Source organism: Podarcis tiliguerta (assembly GCF_965153285.1).
Source record: "Podarcis tiliguerta genome assembly, chromosome: 12".
In the NCBI taxonomy this organism is placed as follows: Eukaryota; Metazoa; Chordata; class Lepidosauria; order Squamata; family Lacertidae; genus Podarcis; species Podarcis tiliguerta.
Window position 1 is genome coordinate 41,236,466 of NC_139545.1, and position 20,348 is coordinate 41,256,813.

General features: G+C 38.5%; 1 protein-coding gene across 3 annotated transcripts in view; it reads right to left on the reverse strand.

Annotated features, from left to right (window-relative positions):
• Nucleotides 1-4,265: 4,265 nt before the first annotated feature.
• Nucleotides 4,266-20,348, reverse strand: part of EPC1 (enhancer of polycomb homolog 1) — a 51,470-nt gene continuing 35,387 nt past the window's right edge. For 2 of the 3 annotated variants that reach the window (XM_083405671.1, XM_083405670.1), the window contains 6 exons: nucleotides 18,263-18,615; nucleotides 8,380-8,498; nucleotides 7,080-7,221; nucleotides 6,597-6,960; nucleotides 5,577-5,640; nucleotides 4,266-4,506 (listed from right to left, as the gene is read on the reverse strand). In XM_083405671.1, the coding sequence (XP_083261797.1) occupies nucleotides 4,429-4,506; nucleotides 5,577-5,640; nucleotides 6,597-6,960; nucleotides 7,080-7,221; nucleotides 8,380-8,498; nucleotides 18,263-18,615 (1,120 nt within the window). In that variant the 3' untranslated portion in view covers nucleotides 4,266-4,428. Of the gene's footprint in view, nucleotides 5,641-6,596; nucleotides 6,961-7,079; nucleotides 7,222-8,212; nucleotides 8,300-8,379; nucleotides 8,499-18,262; nucleotides 18,616-20,348 lie in introns of all 3 variants that reach the window. The other variant, XM_083405672.1, reaches the window with a different exon arrangement.

Consider the following 20,348-nt stretch of genomic DNA (forward strand, 5'->3'; position numbering starts at 1 on the left):
CTCCTCAGAGCCCTCCAAAGAGAGGGTGCTGCTGATATTATAAGTACTGTGCAGTGAGAAAATGTAAGATGATGAGACTCACTCATCTTTAAAGATGCAGCAATCCTCTGTCAGAGCAGGTAACCTAAATCAGTGCCTCTTAAACGTCTCATAGCTGAGGCCTGAGGCACACCTTTCTTTTGGTCTAAACTGGAGACAAACTTTATACCTGGGAAAGTTTACTTCCAGAGCAGAGATGGGAATGTAGCCCTCCAGATGTTGCTGGACTCCAACTCCCATCAGCCTCCACCCAGAAATGATGGGAGCTGTAGTACTGCAATGTCTGGAGGGTCACAGGTTAGCCTTCCTCCTTCTAGAGCAGGCTTCCTCAAACTCGGCCCTCCAGATGCTTTTGGCCTACAACTCCCCTGATCCCTAGCTGGCAGGACCAGTGGTCAGGGATGATGGGAATTGTAGTCTCAAAACATCTGGAGGGCTGAGGTTGAGGAAGCCTGTTCTCAGAGTTGAAATAGCAAATGCTGATTATCCCTTCCTTCCAGCTTTCTGTGCTGCATGCATTTTTTCATGCTGCAATTCCATCAAAATCTATGAGACAAATTAGTCATGATCTGAGTTGAGTTCAATAGGACCAAAGCATGACTAACTTAATCTGGAGAATCCAGCACGATGTATCTTGCTTGGAAGTGGGCCAAGCCAGATCTGTGACTCATTCAGGGATCAGAAGGCAGTGGGAAAATCTGATGTGTGGCTGAATCAGGAATGACTAAAACATTCCCACTACACCTGATTTAGAGATGTGGCAAGAATCAGGCCCTACAGTGTAGGCTGATTAGGAAGAGGTAAGGATAAGCTGATGAATTAAATCAGAGATGCATCAGTCATCCTTCTTCAAAGCACAATTGTTTCTTTCTTTTTCATAGCACGCGTCATAGTTCTCTTACAGCCTACAGTATGGAAATTATTGCCCTAAGCCCAAATCTTGGAAGCTGTGGGAATCCTAGCTGCACAAAGAATCACACAAGAAAATATTGAGTGAAAGCTACTGGCAATTAACACATGCATTGGCCACAAGCCATTGTAAACTCTTTAATTAGTGGTTGTGCCCAGAGGTCTGATGCCAAGAACAAACTTAAAAGATTATGCAATCTGATAAATGTCTGCTATGTACACTGATTTATAGCAAATGTAAATACATACTTAAGTAGCTATTTTCATTGTACCATTTCTCTAGAGCGTAACAGTTTATGGAAACAAGGAAAACTTGTATTATTGCTAAGATAATGCTAGGCATAGCTGTAATTTCCACCTGCTTGTCTATTGTGACTTATGCTACAATGAAGTAATTTCATGCTACATTAGCAGGGTAAGAAAGTGTTTATGGCAAACAAAATCAAATTGTTGTGATTAACGTGGCGGAATGCCCAGCACTTGAGTGATAATTTTAATTAGGGAATGCTGACCTTGTTCAAAGAATCTTTCAGCGCCACAAAAAACCCAGTTTAAACATCTGTTGCAGCTTAATTCATTGACAACACTTACCGTATGTGAACAGAACATTTGGTTGCGCTAAAAACAAACAAACTTTTGAGTTGAGAGCAGGAAACTAAATGATTCAGATGTTATTCAATGCATGGGAGTATAGCCTGCTAGATAATGAAGTAAAATCCTCAGAATGATACTGAACTTCAGATTTTGATAGCGGCATGAAAAATGCAAGAGATTCTAGAACAGAAAACTTGCACCATTTATCTTTATAGATTCCCCAAGCATCTTCTTCCCATTAATATCAGCTCATGTCAAGGTGGTGTCTGCTCTTCGAAATAAACACCCTCTGCTCACTTAGAGAGATATTTAGTTCTTTATTTACGTATCTACAAACAGCTACAATTCCAAATCATGCGTCTGAAGAGTCAGATTCGGGGAGTGGCTCCTTCTCCAACACAGCAGATGAGATTTGATCCCTGCACTCTATCCGGGCTAGAGCTGGATAGCTCAGTTGGTTAGAGCTTGGTGCTGATAATGGCAAGGTTGCAGGTTTGATCCCCGTATGGGACAACTGCATATTCCTGCATTGCAGGGGGTTGGACTAGATGATCCTCAGGGTCCCTTCCAACTCTACAGTTCTATGATTCTATGAACTCTCTTCTCACCTGTGCAGAAGGCAACGCTTCCCCTTCTCTTCCGAGCACAATTCAAAGTGTTGGTGCTGACCTTTAAAGCCCTAAATGGCCTCAGTCCAGTATACCTGAAAGAGCGTCTCCACTTCCACTGCCCAGACACTGAGGTCCAGCGCTGAGGGCCTTCTGGCGGTTCCCTCGCTGTGAGAAGCCAAGTTACAGGGAACCAGGCAGAGGGCCATCTTGGTAGTGGCGCCCGCCTTGTGGAACGCCCTCCCACCAGATGTCAAAGAGAAAAATAACTACCAAACTTTTAGAAGACATCTAAAGGCAGCCCTGTTTAGGGAAGCTTTTAATGTTAATAGGTTATTGTATTTTAGTGTTTTGTTGGAAGCCGCCCAGAGTGGCTAGGGGGACCCAGCCAGATGGGCGTGGAATAAATAATAAATAATAATAATAAATATTATTCCTGAACTCCCAGGTTGGTGGCAGGGCTCTTCAGCATCGCAGAGCCCTGATACCACTTGACTGCTCTCCGCCTTCTTCCGTCATTTCCCCGTTTTCCCCTTCTGACTGTTCCTGCTTTGAAACTCTCCCTTCCCTTGACCCAAGGGCGTTCCCTGTCTGTCCTGTGACAGCTCACTAGTTTCTGAATGAGGCATCAGAAAGAAACCCCCATGTCTCTGTGTGGGTTGCTGTGCATGAAAGCTATTACAGCAGAGTGGTCCTCAGATTTGTTGAACTGCACTTCCCACCATCCTTTGCCATTAACCATGCTGGTGGGAGCTGGTGGTAGTTGGGAGTCCAACATCTATGAGGCCACTTTCCCCCTCCCTGCATCAAACACATCTAGTGATTCCAGAATTACTGCTCTGCCTTGTGCTCTAGGGTGCAACTTGCGTCATTCTGCATTGGGAAGGGGAAGATCATGAAGGCTGCGCTGACCAAATTTGCTGACCCGCTAGCAGCTCCAGGACAGAATGAGTTGCAGTCAACATTGTCCACTTCTACTCGAAGAGTCTATGCTGCAGATACCAGATGCCGAAACCTATAAATCCCTTGGTTCCCATTTTAGTGAAGTGGTTGGCACATACACTATGAAATAAATGAGTAAATAACAAGCCTACCCATATGTTTAGAGAGTTGATGTGAGTTTTAATATTTTTAGTATATTGCTATTTTTACTTTTCAAAAATTCTAATTTTTTTAGTGATAAGTTTTATTATTTTTTTGTAAACCACTTTGAGTGAGATTTTTTTACAATGAAGTGGTATACTAACTTTTATGAAATAAAAATACACTACAAAGAAGTTTTAGGATTTTTCCAGACTGGAGCACCCATAACCACCTCTTCAATTAAGTGAAAGTCTGCTTTATTGCCCATCCAATAAAACTAGGTCCATATTATGAATCATGGGACATCAGGCCAGTTATCTTTTCCAAAACAAATGGAAAAAGGGGTTTCTTCTGCTTGAATGGTTGCAATTTCATATATTCTCAGGGTCTCCCATCATTTTGTGTCACAGCCCCAGTACATGCATGCACAGCCATGCTTCTTCATAAATATCCTGGGCAGTTTGTATGCACTTTGACAGAGACTCAGCACCTAGAAATAAGTCTTATGGCAGAAGTGGTCCAACCTCTTGAGACTGCCAGACTCCAACTCCTATCAGCCACAGTAAACCTGACCAATGGCCGAGAGACGATAGTGGTGCAACAAGATCCAACAGTACTTTATCTAACTACTGTTGGATCTTGTTGGAGAGTACTCCAACAACATCTGAAGAGCCACATTCTCAGGACCTCTTCAGTTTTGCAGATGCCCTTGCTCTTTTTGTGATTGGAGTTGCTTCAGTGGACATGATTCTCAACCCACCATAGAGGTGACAAGGCAATGTCTTAGTATGTTTAAAACACTCCAACTCAAATCCCTGTTATTCCCCAGTAACAAATCTATTTTCCTTCAGCATAGGTTTTTTGAGATTATAAGATTCCCACTTTTATGTTGTTTGATTTTCTATTTACAGTGTTTTCAATTTTGAATTGAGTTGTGCCGTACTGTAGTATGTGAAACTGCATTGGGGGCCTTTAGGTCAAAAGGCAAGATATAATAAACTGAATTACATATAGTATAAAACACACCACACATTTGTCTGTCAACATGTAATGCCCTGGGTTTATTTTGTGAGAGTTCTGTCACAATTTTCCAGGTGGGATTAAAAACCTTAAGGATAATGTACGCCATTGGAGTGGGCATTCAGGCTTCGGTACTGACAAAGCACTAGTAGTAGAGTCTTAAGTACCATTCTCTTCACAGAAGAGAGGGCAAATATTTCCAAAGGAAGGCACCCGACAGTTGTGGTTCTGGCCTTGCAGCCTTCTGGAGAATCTTAAAAGGAAAAAAAGCTGGCTGTTTTCAGAAACTGGAATGATGATACACGTACAGCAATTACTGCATTCTTCTCCCTTATAGCCTTTTTCTTAACAAGTAAAGAATGAAGTCTTTAACAATTATACAATAAAAAAATATAATTTGTGATCAAAAAAAGGGCAAGACAACATAAAAACTCCAGTTGTAAGGACTCCATTTGCATACTTGATTTGACACCTTTTTTTTTTTTTTTTGGTGTGCAAGGAAATGGGACAACAGAGGGGGCTGTATGAAGAGCAGCAACATAACTTTAGTGCTTTAAGTACCAGAAACTGCACACGTGTTTGTGAGCTAGTCAGTTGGTAGAATCCATGAGACTTCATTTTTAGCTTGTTACTTGCCTTATGATATTAAAACAGGAAGATCCCATTGAATAGTACATTCCCCATTTTAAACTGATGCCTTTAAAAAATTCTGTATGTATGTCACCATTTTTCACATGATACACAGAAAACTCAAGGACCCAGAGGGGGAACCAAGTTATGTTAATACCATTTACAAAATACCAAGGAGTCCACAGCTACCTAACACATTTACTACAGCACAGGAACCAATGAAGGTACAGTGTACAAAAAACTGTAAACACGGCACAATAAATAGATAAAACAGCAGGTTCCGCACCATGCACATGATGTGATGACACTTCATCTCTATACAATCTCACTTCTCACACTCTTACTTTGTTGCAATTCTCCCTCCCTCCCCTCCCTCCCCCAGCCCCAAGTGCAAAGCATCACAAATGAACAGTTCTGTATTCAAGTAACATATATACAAGGGTATTACAAATATGCAGTACTGTACAGATAATTGCTGTAGTCTTAATTTACAGTTGCTGATTCTTTCCTATTAACAGTAAGAAAAGAAAAACCAAAGCATGAGAGATGTGCATTGCTGTCAAGTCCCCACAGCTGCCATGGAAACGCAATAGGCTGCATTCCATCATCCCTTGCATTCAAATTGCTACTGATGCATAGCACCTAAACAAGTTCCCAAAGGCTGAAGTTCCATTACTATGGAAACTACGTCACCTCCATTGCTACTGTATTGTCTGCTATATTGTTCAGTGCTGGCTTTTCTGTTTCATGGTTTTCCCTGTGAAATAAAAAGGGGAAAGGGGGGAAAAACACCCATAAATATCCAGGAAGGGCAGCAGAACCAAAGCAATCTGTCAATTCCACACACACCCCTTAACAACATTGTAAAAGTGACCCCCCAACACACACTGCATCTTTAATATGGCATTTGTGTGTTAACACATATTGTTTTAGCTTCCTTTGGTTATTGTACATTTTTATCTTAAGGATTCCATTTTCAAAGGAAGTATACTATTCCAGAATACTTTATCATATCAACATAAAAGAGGGGGTAATATTTCAGGAATGGGGGGGGGGGAGTTTATATAAAAATGGATTCTTGCATTGTAAATCTCACACCAAGAGAAATACATGTAGGAGTACTGAATCAACTGGGCTATGGGCCTGTGTTTCTCTGAATTGCAACCAGCAAGCCCACTTCCCCTTCCAAACAACTTTCAAAACAGAGAATTTAAAAAACACACTTTCAGATATGGAAAGAATCCCCAAGCTCTTGAGAGAATCAAGCAAAGCCCTTAGATGCCAATAATTTAAGAGATAAATCCCATCCAGATCAATGAGGCTTACTTTCACACATTTAGAATTTGGGAGGGGCAGGAGGACGGGGAATTTATTAATGACAACATGAAACAAAGCTTTACTGTTCAATACATTTTCTTCTCTCTGTAATCAGACTCTAGACACAGTACAATCCAAAGCATGCAAGTTTTCGTATTACAGAGTCTGGTTCTTTTTAGGTACAAAAAAAACGATCAGCCTCCACTTGCAACATTTCAAGAACCTCTACAAGATTTTACTATTTAGACTAGAGATGCATAAAGCAGAAGTTAGGGGCAGGTTTCAAATGTATGTCACAGAGATAATCTTGTGAGACAGACTCACAAATGCCACAGTGCCAGAATACCAGATGTGAATTATCTCCCTGCCAACCTGAATTCCAACACAAAGGCTTACCTTGGTACTGTGTCCACGGAGGATGAAGCTGGCACCTTGGGCACCTGACAGTTTGCTGCAGCCAGCTTTAAGGCAGATGATGGAACAGCACTTAGAGTCCTAGGTATGTGTCGTGCATTGAGCGTAGTAATAGAGTTTGCAGTGGCAACTGATGAGGGTACAGTTAATCTAATATTGTTCCCAAACAGAACCTGAGTTGTTGCAGAATTGGCAGCAGTTACTTGGTGACTCAGTGCACTGTGGGAACTTGAAGTCTGTGTTATATTTGAAGGCTGTAACAAGGTTGAACCTGCTGTTGATGACGAGCTTGTATGTACAAGTGCTGTAGGCGTAGTACTACTGAGGTGTAAGCCCTTATATACTCCTGTGGAAGAAGAGAAACACAAGAGGTATAATTCCAAAACGCCAGTATCACATCCATTACTGGTTTAAGATGCACATCCAAAGCAAAATCTGGTCACAACCATCTTTGCTGCTTCTTACCTGAGGCTTGAATGATGCCATTCACCCCAATTCCAAGCACCACTTCATCCTTCATTTTGAATCCCATGAGCTGTTCTGATGTAACCAACGCTGAAGCAGCAAATTGAGCACTAACAGAATCCAGTGTCTTGGAAATAAAACCCTTTGAAAAACAAACAAAAAACAGACTTGGTTTAAAGAAGGAAGGGGACAAAAGGAAATCAAGAAGCCACACAGCAAGTTTTAAAGCATATACTACTACAGTAATCTACTAAATGTCCGGATCACCTTTCCTTCAACAGTTCCCTGGTTAGTTTATATCATATCACATACTTAAAACAGTCATGTTAAAAGCCACAGGAGGACACCTGTCTTCTAAAGGCAGAGAGGAATAAACAAAACAAATAACAACAACAAAACCACTACACTACCAAAACGATCATACTCTCATTTGTTCTCTAGAAGTGTACATGAACAGATGCATCTTCACTTCCTTAATTTTTATTGTTTAAATAGACCTTGCCTTTCAAAGCTCCAACTCCATGGTGTTGGGAACCACACTAAAGGCCCTGACATATTACTTGAAAGTTGCTAGAACTGAGCAAGCATTACAAATACATTTTAAAGTCAAGTACTGGTAGTTTTATAATCAATAAAGGAAGACCTTTTTACAATTAGTCGTGCCCACAGTTTATCTGGAAATACAGAACTGTTTAGACTTCTATAAGCCAAGTGCAACATATCTCACCAAAATCTCTTTGCCAGGGATAAAGAACTTGTAGTCCCTACAGATGTTGTTTTGATTACAAACCCCCCGTCCCACCAGACCCAGTCAACATGGCCAGATGATGGAGTTGTATCTGGGCAACATCTGGAATGCCACAGATTCCCCATCACTGATCTATTCCTTATATTTATTAGTAGTCTTAATACATTAAGATTCTAGAGATGACGAAGTGCCTGCACTTGCATTAAGCAAGGTTTAAGTTTCAAATTCAGCTTGCTGGATGGGAATGCACACACAAACACACAATTCATGCAGTCTAAATTAGTGATGTTATCTGGTTTTTTTAGTTCATGTATACCACGTCATTACTGACAGAATCACCTCTTTTCTGTTAGGAGGGAGCAGAGGCAGTGCCTACTATACTCACCTGTAGTGTCCCTTCTAAACATTCTAGAGTATGGCTAAGATGTAGATTCGAGCGAAAGCCACTTTCCTGCTGGTTAGTTGCAAGGTGCTATGGCAACAGTTGGCAATTAGAGATGAACCCTGGTGGGAAAAATGAGGGATAAATCATAATACAGACAACTCCCTCACCTGTGAAGCGTTCGCAGAAGAATTACTATTTGCTTGCTGTTGATGAATTTGTGCAAGCTGCTGTTTCTGCATTAGTGCCAGTTGCTGTTGATGATGCTGGTATTGTTCGGCTGTAAATGCTGAACAAAATATAAAATAAGAGAATACCATATCAAAATACATAAACCTCGTGTGTACAGCCCTTATACTAAAATGGAAATGCAACATGTGCAGCTCCGAATCTCAGTACATATATTCAGTGTTCCTACTTCAGCAGGAGCTGCAATTAGCAGCTCTTACAAAAGGAAGTGTGCTTCTAACCCTATGAAGCAATAAAAATGTGGCTTGCCATTCAATAACAGCTGATTGCCATATTACAACCATCATACTAAGATAGAAAAGTTATCAAATATCCATTTGAATCCCCCGTTCCTGTTTTAGATAATGCCTGCATTCCATCCCATCAAATGAACATTTACTTTTAAAATGAATAAATTATTTTAAAAAAAAAAAAAAGCTTTATGAGGTTTTCATTCTGTTTCCCTCAATTGACCCACCTGATGTAGATAGAATGTGGGTCAAGATCTGATCTATAAGAACAGCTGGTTATGTTGATTTACAAATAAAAACTATGTTATGTCACTTATTCATCTATGAAGAGTTCTAAAAGCAGAAACCGAATAGCATTTTGCTGCAGTTTTCATTTCAGTCCATCTTAATGAAAAACTCACAACTTTTAAAGCGGTTTAGGATAGAGAATAAGGTAATAAATCTAATCTAGACAGCACATTGGCAGGATTTCTTGATTCCATTTTTTGGTAGAAAACTCAAATCTGAGTATTTTGGATGCTTTAGAATTTTGTTTTGAACATCTTAGAATATCAAAATAAACATTCTGCAACAGGAACTGGTTCTACAGAACATGGTCTAGTTTATCAACCCAGACTCCAAACTACAAAGAAATGCTCTGCCACTGTCAAGTTTCCAGAAACAAATTAGTTGTGCACAACTTCGCTCAATGCTAGTTAATACACATATTAAATTAAGAGTATTAATCTGTAAAACTCTTAAAGAGTATTACTACATTCACACTCTTTTTGACCAGCAAATATAATTCACAGCTATAAACACTGCAAGTCAAAACTTTTTTACAAATCTGTTGCCAATATGCAACAATCACCAAGTTCAAGTGTGTTGCTCTTACTACAAATCTGAGGATTGCCTAGGCTTTTGAGTCCCCCCCCTCCTATCCAAATAGTGACATTTAGACCAGGTTTTTATTTATTATTACTATTAAATCTGCATACCATCCTTCATCCAAAGATCACAATATAAAAGTTGAAGTACAAGGACAGACATTTAAAACATGACATACTACAAAGACAAGACTTGCCTAGACACTGATCTGTGGGGTTCAACTTCCACCAGTTTTCACAAACTGAATTTGAATCTCACTTGCAACTACACTTTTAAACAAAGGACATTCTTTGCTATCAAGTTAAGGGGTTTTTAGGTACTGTATCAACATATTGCTATGCATATATATAGCCTGCATATTTGTATGGCAAGAAGGATATACACAAGCTACTGCTACAGCTCTACAAATAACACCAGCAAGTTGGTCCACCCAATTAGTCAACAGTTTTGTTTGATGTTCAGCTTGCATTCCTGCATTCTTAAATTCTACCCAATGTGGAGATTAAAGAGGAAAGCAGAAATATTTGGTGGCAGTTGCAACATTAATGTAGCAACAACAATGCATCAGTTGGAAGCTCTGCCAGTTTTTTCAATGAATTTCTCCAGTAATATATAGGTACACAGAGTCAGCAAGCAGTGGTGGTGATGATGACGGCAGATGTTTTTCACATACAGCCTGGTTCACAATAATATCTCTTCTTCTCTACCTAGTTGTGTTAGCTTGAGCTTCACATGACACACTGAAGGAATACAATAGCACAAACTGGCATTTATATGGGTTAGGTTCCAATTAGCTTGTTTAGAGTAGTCTAATCAATTCCTCCCCCATGTGGCATGCGAAGCTGCTGATTGAGAAACACAAGCCTAAAACCACCTGCAGCATGAAGAACTTTGGTACAATTCTTCGGATCCCTGTCCACTAGATATGTGGTTAGAACTCTGACCGCAATTGTGCATCATTTTAACACTTCAAACAAGAACTCTTCAACTGCCTGAAGGTGCATTTAAGCTTGTTAAAATTATACTGAGCTCTACAGGAGGCAATCTGCAGATATTCTTGGCACTCCCTAGAAACTCTCGTTTATTTGCTCTATTTTAATTAGGCTGCAAGTTACCTCAAGAACTTTTGTTAGTAAGCTTGTTACAGCAAACACAAGAGAAAGTTATGTGGCATCTTAAAAACAAAGGGCTATAACTAATGTAGTTGTCCTGTTAGCGCAAGAACATCTGCCCCTTAGATACCCTGTGTTCCAAATTTGTTCCAGAGTAGATGGCGTGTGTGTGTGTGTAAGTGTGGGGAAAGTCCAATTGCACAGCCAGACATCCTTGCACTAATTGCTGAACTCAGTGGAAACAGTCCCAGAACATTATTTTCCGTAAGGGTAGCCAAGGGCCACTCCACACATGCTGTAAAAATTCTACTTAAAAGTCACATCTTTGCAGAGAGGCTGAACAACTCCCCTAGAGTGTTAGCCACAAGTGACACACATTCAACAGATTTAAGAATCATAACATTTTCAAAAGTAAAAGTGAATTCTGTACAGAAAACTAAGTCTTAGTTCAGCTAAAACTGCCAGATATATTTAAATTTGCTTGTGAGGATGAATTTTCATTCACTCTTGCAAGCACACTACCAAGTCAAATAGGGCAACTGAATCACCCTCCATGTTTGTTTTTGTAACCTTGCAACTTACTGAGATTTAAGTGAAATTTTCTCCCATGAATGAGTAATCTTTTCGCTTCTTTTTTTGCCAACGGGTAAGATTTATGACATAATGGACAACTACCAATCTACAGCTTCAAAAATTTCAGAATGTATTCAAGGACTTCAGGGATTTCAAGAGTTACAGAAGGCTTTTCAGAAGTCTCTGTACTGTGCCCTATATATGGATTATATGGAAGCCATGTAGAGGAACCTACACTTTTGAAGAACTCAAGTGTGGGTTTCTGAGATCTGCACATTCACAAATTAGTGAGGAAAGATTAACACCCAATTTCTTCTAAGTAAATTCTTAATGATAATACTCTTGCAAAGAGTTGAATGCTCTGCAAGGCTTGCTTTATATAAGCTGCTGGGGAAATTTCAAGTACAGGACAAAATTCTCTTGTTTTAACATCGTGGGCTGGACTATGAAACTCCTAATAAATGACCACTGACTCCGACCCATTGAGCTGTGTGGCAAAAATATGAGACTGCTTTCTAAAGCAGCTACCCACATAGCTCAAGAGCAAACCCAAGGGGGTTTCTGATAGCATTCGATTTTTGAGATGGTTGAACTGCAACAAAGTTAGAAGTCCATGACACCAAAAATATATAATTTCTACATGCTTAATCCCCACACCTGCATACTTGGATGTGATGCTTTCTCAAGGAAGGAAATGGGAAGATTTCAACTCTTCCCCATGTTCCACAGTTCATTAGTGAGTGGTGAAAAGAAATCAAAAGCATGAATAGTGTAAACTGCATAGAACAGAGGATGTATTATTTCATTAAACTGCAGAACTTAGGTTTTAATACCCAGGCTTTATGCTTTGATACAGAAAAGAATTATAGTGCAGATTTTATAATCCTTTTGCTGTAGTTCATTTTTAAGAGCCACATAAGAAAGGTAAAATATGTTGTTGTTTTAAAACTAGATGCACAGTGCACTCATTTCCATATTTAATATAGCCAACCTTTTAGAATTCTATTAGTCAGACTCCTGTTACGCTGTTGTCACTCTGCATACTTTTGCTGCAACAGATTGCTCTATAAACTAATTGGCAATTACTTATTTTATATATGTTGGAGAACTTTTTTATTCTGTTACTTTATTAAAAGACATTTATGAGTATACAGATCTAATTACCCAGATAGTTAAAGTCATTAAGTGCAATTAAGCACAATGTTAAATCTATATTGTTTATTCAACTGAGTATTTATTGCGTATTTTATAATTATATTGTGATTTTGGTGTTACGTCTCTTTGCAGGAAATGTATATGCTCAAATTGTTGTTGTTTAATTGCTTTTACTGTATTTTGTCACTGTTAATTTTATGAGCCACCTGGAGAACTACATTATTCCATAAATAACAGAATTAATTTCTTGCAAGAAACCTTCAATAAATCATCAGTAGCAAGCCACAAAATCTGCCTTAACTGTGGAAGATTGTAATGCTGCAAGAAGGTATGAGAAGCTTACAGAATCATCTGAAAAACACTGCTAGAGAGATGCAATACATCTCAACGCTATGCTTCATGTTTCAATGTGAATCACTATTCCATGCAATATCCACAGCTCATGCCTTAACAACTTTTGAAATGATACAAGGAAGAAAAACTCTACACAGGTTGGTCAGTTTAGGTGGCACATGATGTTTAATGAGCAATATTACTAGCAGTACGCCAACTGATACTATCAGTACACAGAGGCCCTTTCATATCAAGCAATCACACTTGTTGACAATGGTTGTTGGAACTGAATCCTGAGAAACAGTTCACTTATCTATCATTTTTCCTGCTATACTTTAGGTCACATTTATCTTTTATATAGTAAAAGGAGCATTTAGAATTGGTTCTCCATGGTGATCATGTTTAAGAACAATGTTTAAGAATCTCCCTATGATAGTACAATCTGACTGAAATGTGTAAAATGCTCTTGTATGAAATTCACCTTCAACAAAAAAGATTCAGTAAAATAAACGAAAGGTTACAAAACCAGGCAAGTCACTAAACCAGACAAAATATGCTTCTCAAAGCTCTACACAAGTTTTTACTTTCCTAACATTCCTCTGAAAGGCCACTTACTGGCAAAAAAACCCATGTATTAGGCTACCAGACAAATGGGATGGGGGAAGTCATTTAGCCTATACAAAATAGGTTGTAAGTGCCTGAAAAACCACCCCAAATTCAAAGATCTTCACTTCTATTCTATCAACCCAATGAAATTATAAACCTGTTGATGTGTTTGATTTAAAAGGCACGCCAGCCTTATGATATTATCATGCAAATGCTATGGAACAGTTCTCAAAAGACACAAGTGTTCGCCAAATCAGTGAGCCTTTTTCTATACAAAACTAGCTCTCAGGTATCCAAACTAATGTTATATATTTCTAATTTTTCATCATTCATTGCTTACAATCTAAGAAAAATAGTTAATTAAATAGTTAGTTGTTCTTTATTTGATGGTCACAATTCAAATATAGTCAAACCTCAGTTGTCAAATGTAATCCGATCTGGAAGCCCGTTCTGAAATGTTTGACAACCGAGGTGTGGCTTCTGATTGGTTGCAAGAGCTTCTTGCACTCAAGTAGAAGCTGCGTCGGACATTCGGAAACTGGAATTTACTTCCGGGTTTTCGGCATTCAGGGACTGAAACGTTCGAAAACGGAGCCGTCTGACAACCAAGGTTTGACTGTAATCATACCACATACTCAATATGGCTTGGGACTTGTGTTTCTGGAACACTTAACCCAACACCCCAACTTTCTAGCTTCTCAAAACAAGCCACTGTTATAACTGAGTGGATTCTCAGAAGTCTGAAATACACCATGCTGGTAGAAGACCAAAAAAAGAGAAAAAATGGTAACAGTTGACATCCAACGGACATACCTGATATGGCTTTCAAATCTGAGGCCCCCTCATACACAGCAAATACCGTCAGCATATTACTTTGCACTAATGTGCATGAAGGCGGGGCACCAGGAAAATTTATTTCTGCTTACATTGAACTAGGCATGCCTCTTACAGTAATTATATATAGAAATGACAGTCAATCCACATCTGAGGGGTGTGTGTGTGTGTGTGTGTGTGTGTAAAATATGTATGAAAATGAAACACACTTAATGAAGTTGTCATCTCTCAGTTGTAAAATACTCTATAAGGCTGCAAACCAGCCCTATGGAGAGGTTTCTAGGATCAAGAGCCTGGTTTTCATTCTGTATTTTATTTGAAGACATGTTGGATTTTAGGAAAAATAGGAACACTATTAGTAAGGTATGCATATTTTTGTCAAATAGCTTTACAAGTATTCCAACACTGAAGTTGCTGACAGTATTAGAATATCACTTAACATAAATGGATTTATGCCAAGGTCACAAGAGGCACTAACTAGTACAAGACCAGAAGTTTTGACGCAAGTGTTTAATGTCTGATATTGCTATTTCCTGGAAGAATTCAGCATAAATTCAAGATTTTTAAATGAAAAACTTAAAATATTCATAGTTTGATGTAAAACAATGAATGATATAGTCAAAAAGGAACCTGGCCTTCAATGCATAGCTATATAACATGCACATCCTTTTACTTAAAAAAGGAGTTTCCCTTCAAAGTGCTCTGTTGTCACATGATACATTAATAAAAAGACTATCAGATTATATCCAGAATTTCCATCCAACAGTAGGCTTGCTAAAATGGCCACATCTCAGATTTAAGCTATAATATTATGAAGATTTTATTTTCTTCCTTTCTATATAAATAGTGTATGTACAGTGTTTCCATTAGGGATGGACTGGAGCAGCCTAATTTTGTTCTGCTTCAGTTTTCCTGGGACCTTAATAATAGGTTTGTCCTATCTCACTTTGTGCAGATATTTTGGAAGAACACTAAAAACTCTGTACAGATTTTTTTAGACTCCCCCCCCCCCCGCAAAGTAAGTTTGTGGGGATCAGAACTGCATTTCAAAATCTGGATAAGTACATTATCTGTTTGGGAGTTGTCTTCTGATCTGCAAGCATGTTGCATTGCTCTGCTGTGAAAAGTTTAATGAATAAATTATTTCTCCATCCTTACTTTCCATATTACAAAAGTTAAGCCGTTATGAAACTTGGGCTGTACTTCTCAACATACAGCTGATGTTTCTCATTTGAACACAAATTTTCCAAGAGAGTAGTAGTAGTCTGAACTCTAATGAGAGATAGCTTCTCCTTTTTAATGATTATAGATAAACTTCCATTTATTATATGTATTCATAAATTTTCCATTTATTGTACATTAGTAACAATCCATAAAAGTATAACTGACAGATTATTAGGAATTCTGTCTCATTCTGAAGCTAAGCAGATCCACTCTTAAATCCAACATCATCACTGCTACAGAGAACACAGACTCCCACACAATTAGATTAGTAGGAAGTATCCCCAACTCATCATGCTAATTTGTTCTCTACCATGGCAGATTGTCTGGGCAGCAAGTGTGCCACCTTAGGCTGAACTGAAACAAGTCTAGAATGCAACGGTGAAGCTGTCCTTATCTATACAGGTTACTGCAGTGGCCTGACAAGCTTCTTCCCATATTCTACAAAATTTCTATAGTGCTAATTTTTTCTAACCAGCACTCTAAACAAAAATACAACCCAAGTAACTCTTTACTTGTCAACAAATGCTCTCTTCTCAATCAAAACCTTCTTAGAAAATGATCAAAGCACAACAATAGAGTTGCAACCATCATGGTTTTTACTATTAGTCACAGACTATAGTGTTAGCTAAGCTTCAGTTAAGAAGCTAAACTGCAGGGAGCTCAATGCACACCGTATTCCCGAAAGGCTGCTCTGAAACTCTTTGCATATTTGGCTACTTCAGAAGGATTCATGGCTGTGAAAACTAAAGGTAACATAATACGGAGAATATAAACAGAGTTTTTAGGAAGAAAAATAAATGAATACGGCAGGGGGTGGGGTGGAGTGAAGAGTTAACAAGTGCAAGGCTTAGACTCAATGATCAAACCATGGCTATGGTGCTGCATCAAAGTCAGGCAACTGTACCAACCTCAACAATCCACCTATGAATCATTCTTAGATAACATTTATCTTAAGACCTCAAAGAACCTGACCTTACTATCAACTTTTAGATTTAAAATTTTGCAGCAGTAAATATATGCAACTATTGCTTGGGCAAATCAGAGCCACTTGTTACAACTACAGTCAAAGGTATGGTAAGACTAAATATTTATTCATCTGGGTGCTAACGTTTGGTGAGTAGACAACTATAAATATTTCCAGCAACTATCCAGGGACACAGTTGATTTCTATGGCTGGAAATCATTTTCTTTTAATACAATATACTTTTGCACCTGGAAACTCTGAAGTTAATGACCACACTTATGATTTGCTCAGTGAACCTTAAAAAGCAAAGGAATGCCACAGCCATAATGCTAAGTATAACAGAGATTGGTATTCCAGGTATGATGAACCTGGCCCTGCACATTGTACAGGCGACAACCATTTTGCACAGGGGTTCCGTTCCTGGCCCTGTGCATGTTAGCAGAGCGTGCATAAGCATGTCCTGCTCCCGTTCGCCCTCTTCCAGGTCCAAAAGTACCCACACATCATTTGGACACACCTAAAACAGTCACTGCCTGTACATAATTTGGTTCTCTTAAAGCAGCCCAGTACAATTTGTGACTGACTCATCAAAACTAACATGCACAGCCCACCAAATCCTGATGTTGCTGCTTATGAATAGTAAGACATGTCTGTTAGGGTACATTTGGTTTGGTAGGTCACAAGGTGCTAGCCCAATACTATGCTGCAATGACCACACAAGTACATATTTGCACCACAAACTCTTTTCACTATTAGAATTGATAATAACTTGGCCCTAATGGAATAAGGAAACCACTAATAAAACTTTATCTAGGTCCAACACTACTTTGAATGACTACAGAGATAATAAATACTGATGATAAATGCCATGAATGACTAATGTAATTAGATCATCAAATATCTTAATAAAATTGCTAGGGACAACATTGTTGATATTCTTTTATTCCACAATGGTAGAGTGCTGTTTTTTTCCAAAGAGACAAACATGCATTGCTACTGAAGAGTTCAACAGAAGTTAAATACCGTGGTTGACTTCTGGGAGTCTTGTATCAGAAAGGGACAAGTATACTATGATCACACCATAAACATTCCACAGCTATTATCTATTTGCAAGTTACACAGTTAATCAGTAAATTCTGGCAACTACTTCCAGAAATCATTCTGTAGGACAGCTATTTGAATAGGATGCAAGAAGTACCCATATCTTCAAGCTGTTCACCTGGTACAAGTGTACATTTTGGAAAAACAATTTTCATTTGACTTACTGATAGTATTGATTTACTTAAGTTGTATACCTGTTATTCTAAACAATGGACTTCAAAGTTTAAGCTTCAGTATACCACATGTGTTAATTCAGGAGAGTAATTTTCTTTTTGTACAATTTGATGAGTTCCTTAAGATCTGGTACAGCAGGTGTTACGGCATCACTGTCTATTAGGCTAATAGCCACTACCAAATTATTATTTTTCATTGGTGGACTAAAAATATTTGAGAGTGTTGAACTTTTCAGTCAAAGTTAAGAATGTTTGTAGGCAGATATTTTCATGGTTAGCTGTTTCATGGATAATGCTGGCTCTCTGGTTTTAAACTGCCCCCATCTTTCAGGTTTTGCTGTTTACTTATGCTACATTTTAATTCTTAATTTTGTATCCCATCTTGAGAATCCCCACCAAAAAGCAAGCTAAATTGCTGAAATCAATAAATAATGTCAAATAGTCATAACAAAATTAATTCTGCATGGAAGGAGAGATTTGTCAGATTTTATACTGCCAAGAATTTCAGCAACTGCACTTAAGTGCACAATGTAAAATATAATTATTAGCTGAGAAAGACATGGAGGAGCTAAAAAGTTGGATCATCTTTGCCAAAGACAATTTTAGTATTAAGTTTGTCAAAATCAACATACCAAAGTGTGCTGAACCACTGCTACTTTTACTTTGTATAGAGGTACTGCATGTCTGGGTCCCGGGTTGTGCTGTGCCAGTTCGATTTACACTCCTGTGTAATTTCCTATAGGAAAGTTCATCATTGTCACTGTCATGTAGGGATGGTGTCCGAGGCCTAAAATGCCGCCATCTACATGATTTGATATTGACTAGTATTTGACTGAGGTCTTTAGAGAAAGATCTGTCCGAGGTATTTGTTTCTGAGGTATTGGCAAATTGATTGATTGACGAGTGTAGTTGTGAAGAAAGCATTTCTGAATCCAGCTGGCAAAATGCACTGTTGTTCTCCGAATAGGCTCGGTCCAGTAGCACCCTAAAAATGGGAAGATTGTTGTTTTTATACCATACAAGCTGAAGTGACATTTACAACCCAACCCCTTTTTATATCAGCCATGTTGGGGGAAAAGAAGCAGAAACAAAAATTTTAGAATCTTGCCACAAAACTTTCCAAATCAACTGTTAACTCAGAAGACCTCCAACATTTGAAGCATAAAGAATTGTGTTAAGGGCCATATGTGAAAGAGCAAGTCAGCATAAAGACTTAAGTTATTATTAAATAAATAAAGTCAATGTGATAAGATAACTTATTTCGACATTCAACATGTCACTTCTATTTGTAATAAGGTATTTTTAATGTAGTTGCTATCAGCCTTTTGCTATCAGGTTTTCCACAATGCCTTATATAAATCTTTAAGAAATTACTGTAAAATTGTAATTAAAAGCACTGGCAGATCTACAGAATTCTGAATGGGCAAAGATGAGGATACAGTGTCTTTTAAAGACATATTTACATTTGATTAGGAACTGAACAGGCAAAACAGAAAAGGAAGCAAAAGCACAAATTAAGTTAATAATTTTAGACAGCCGATAGTTGCACTTCAAACCAACAATGAAGGGCTTGTTCAAATACAATGCCACACCATGATTTGGCACTATGTGAACAAGCTGGAGAATCTTACTGCACACAATTTTCTGCTTCCTGATAACAGCCTATGGCAAATGAATCTGACTGTTTAGATGCAGCAAGACCATGGCTTTCCTCAAACCATGATTGGGGGCAGGGAATAGCAGCATGGGGGAAGGAATAGCCTGTAAGCCTAGCGTTACTCAAGCCTTGTTTATGTAGCACCAAACCATGGTTTAAGATTATGGCTTAGGTCTGTGCAAGAAGACAAAAATCAAGCATGCTTGAAAATACAGCTGTTTGATCATCATTTTTTATATTAAAGAAAATATGCACATATTTCACCAGTTTTAGACTGAGCTCAACTGCCTGCAGATTAAATGACTTCACTTCAGGTTTAGCTGATGGTTGAAATATTTTTATCTTTATTGCCAGTGACATGTTGCAAGATTTACAGAGCTTGCCAGCCCACCACTGGTAGAGAATTCACAAAAGAGGTTCATTTTTCCCCATCAAGAGGAGAGTGGGCTGGTGTTTTCTGCCTGCCTAGGCAAGAGAGACAAAGTCTATTACCCCCCAATATTTGGGTACATGGGAAAAGACTTGAGGAAGGGTGCATCAGCAAGAGACGTACTCCAAGGCAGCAACAATCTCTCAACTCTTAAGTATTGTCCAATAAAGCACTAGCTGAATTAATTACCTGAAAAGAGAATCAGACTCTCATCTCATGCTGTGCTTAGGGACAGCTAAAAGTAGCAAGAACATTTTCTCAAAACTTCTGAGTGTATCCCAAGCTTACTTTAATGAGAGTTGTTGACACACCAGCCCCTTCTCCTGAAGTGCTGAAAAAGGAGCCTAGACTGCTGGCCACAGGGTTAGCAATCAAGGCCAGACAATAACTTGTGGACTCCTCTTTCCCATCTCAATACTTTCATTGCTCAAATGCTTCCAAACTTTCCTGCAGCAGATGATTTAGAGGATTATCTTAACTAAAGTAAAAAAATCCTTTAAGGGCTAGTTAGTTTTTCAAGTAAGTACAAAAATCTAAGCAAAACTAAAAGATCTTTATTGTACTGCCTTTCACATTCTCACCGATACATATTGAAACTTTTATGTTAACCACATTAAAGATAAATAAGCCT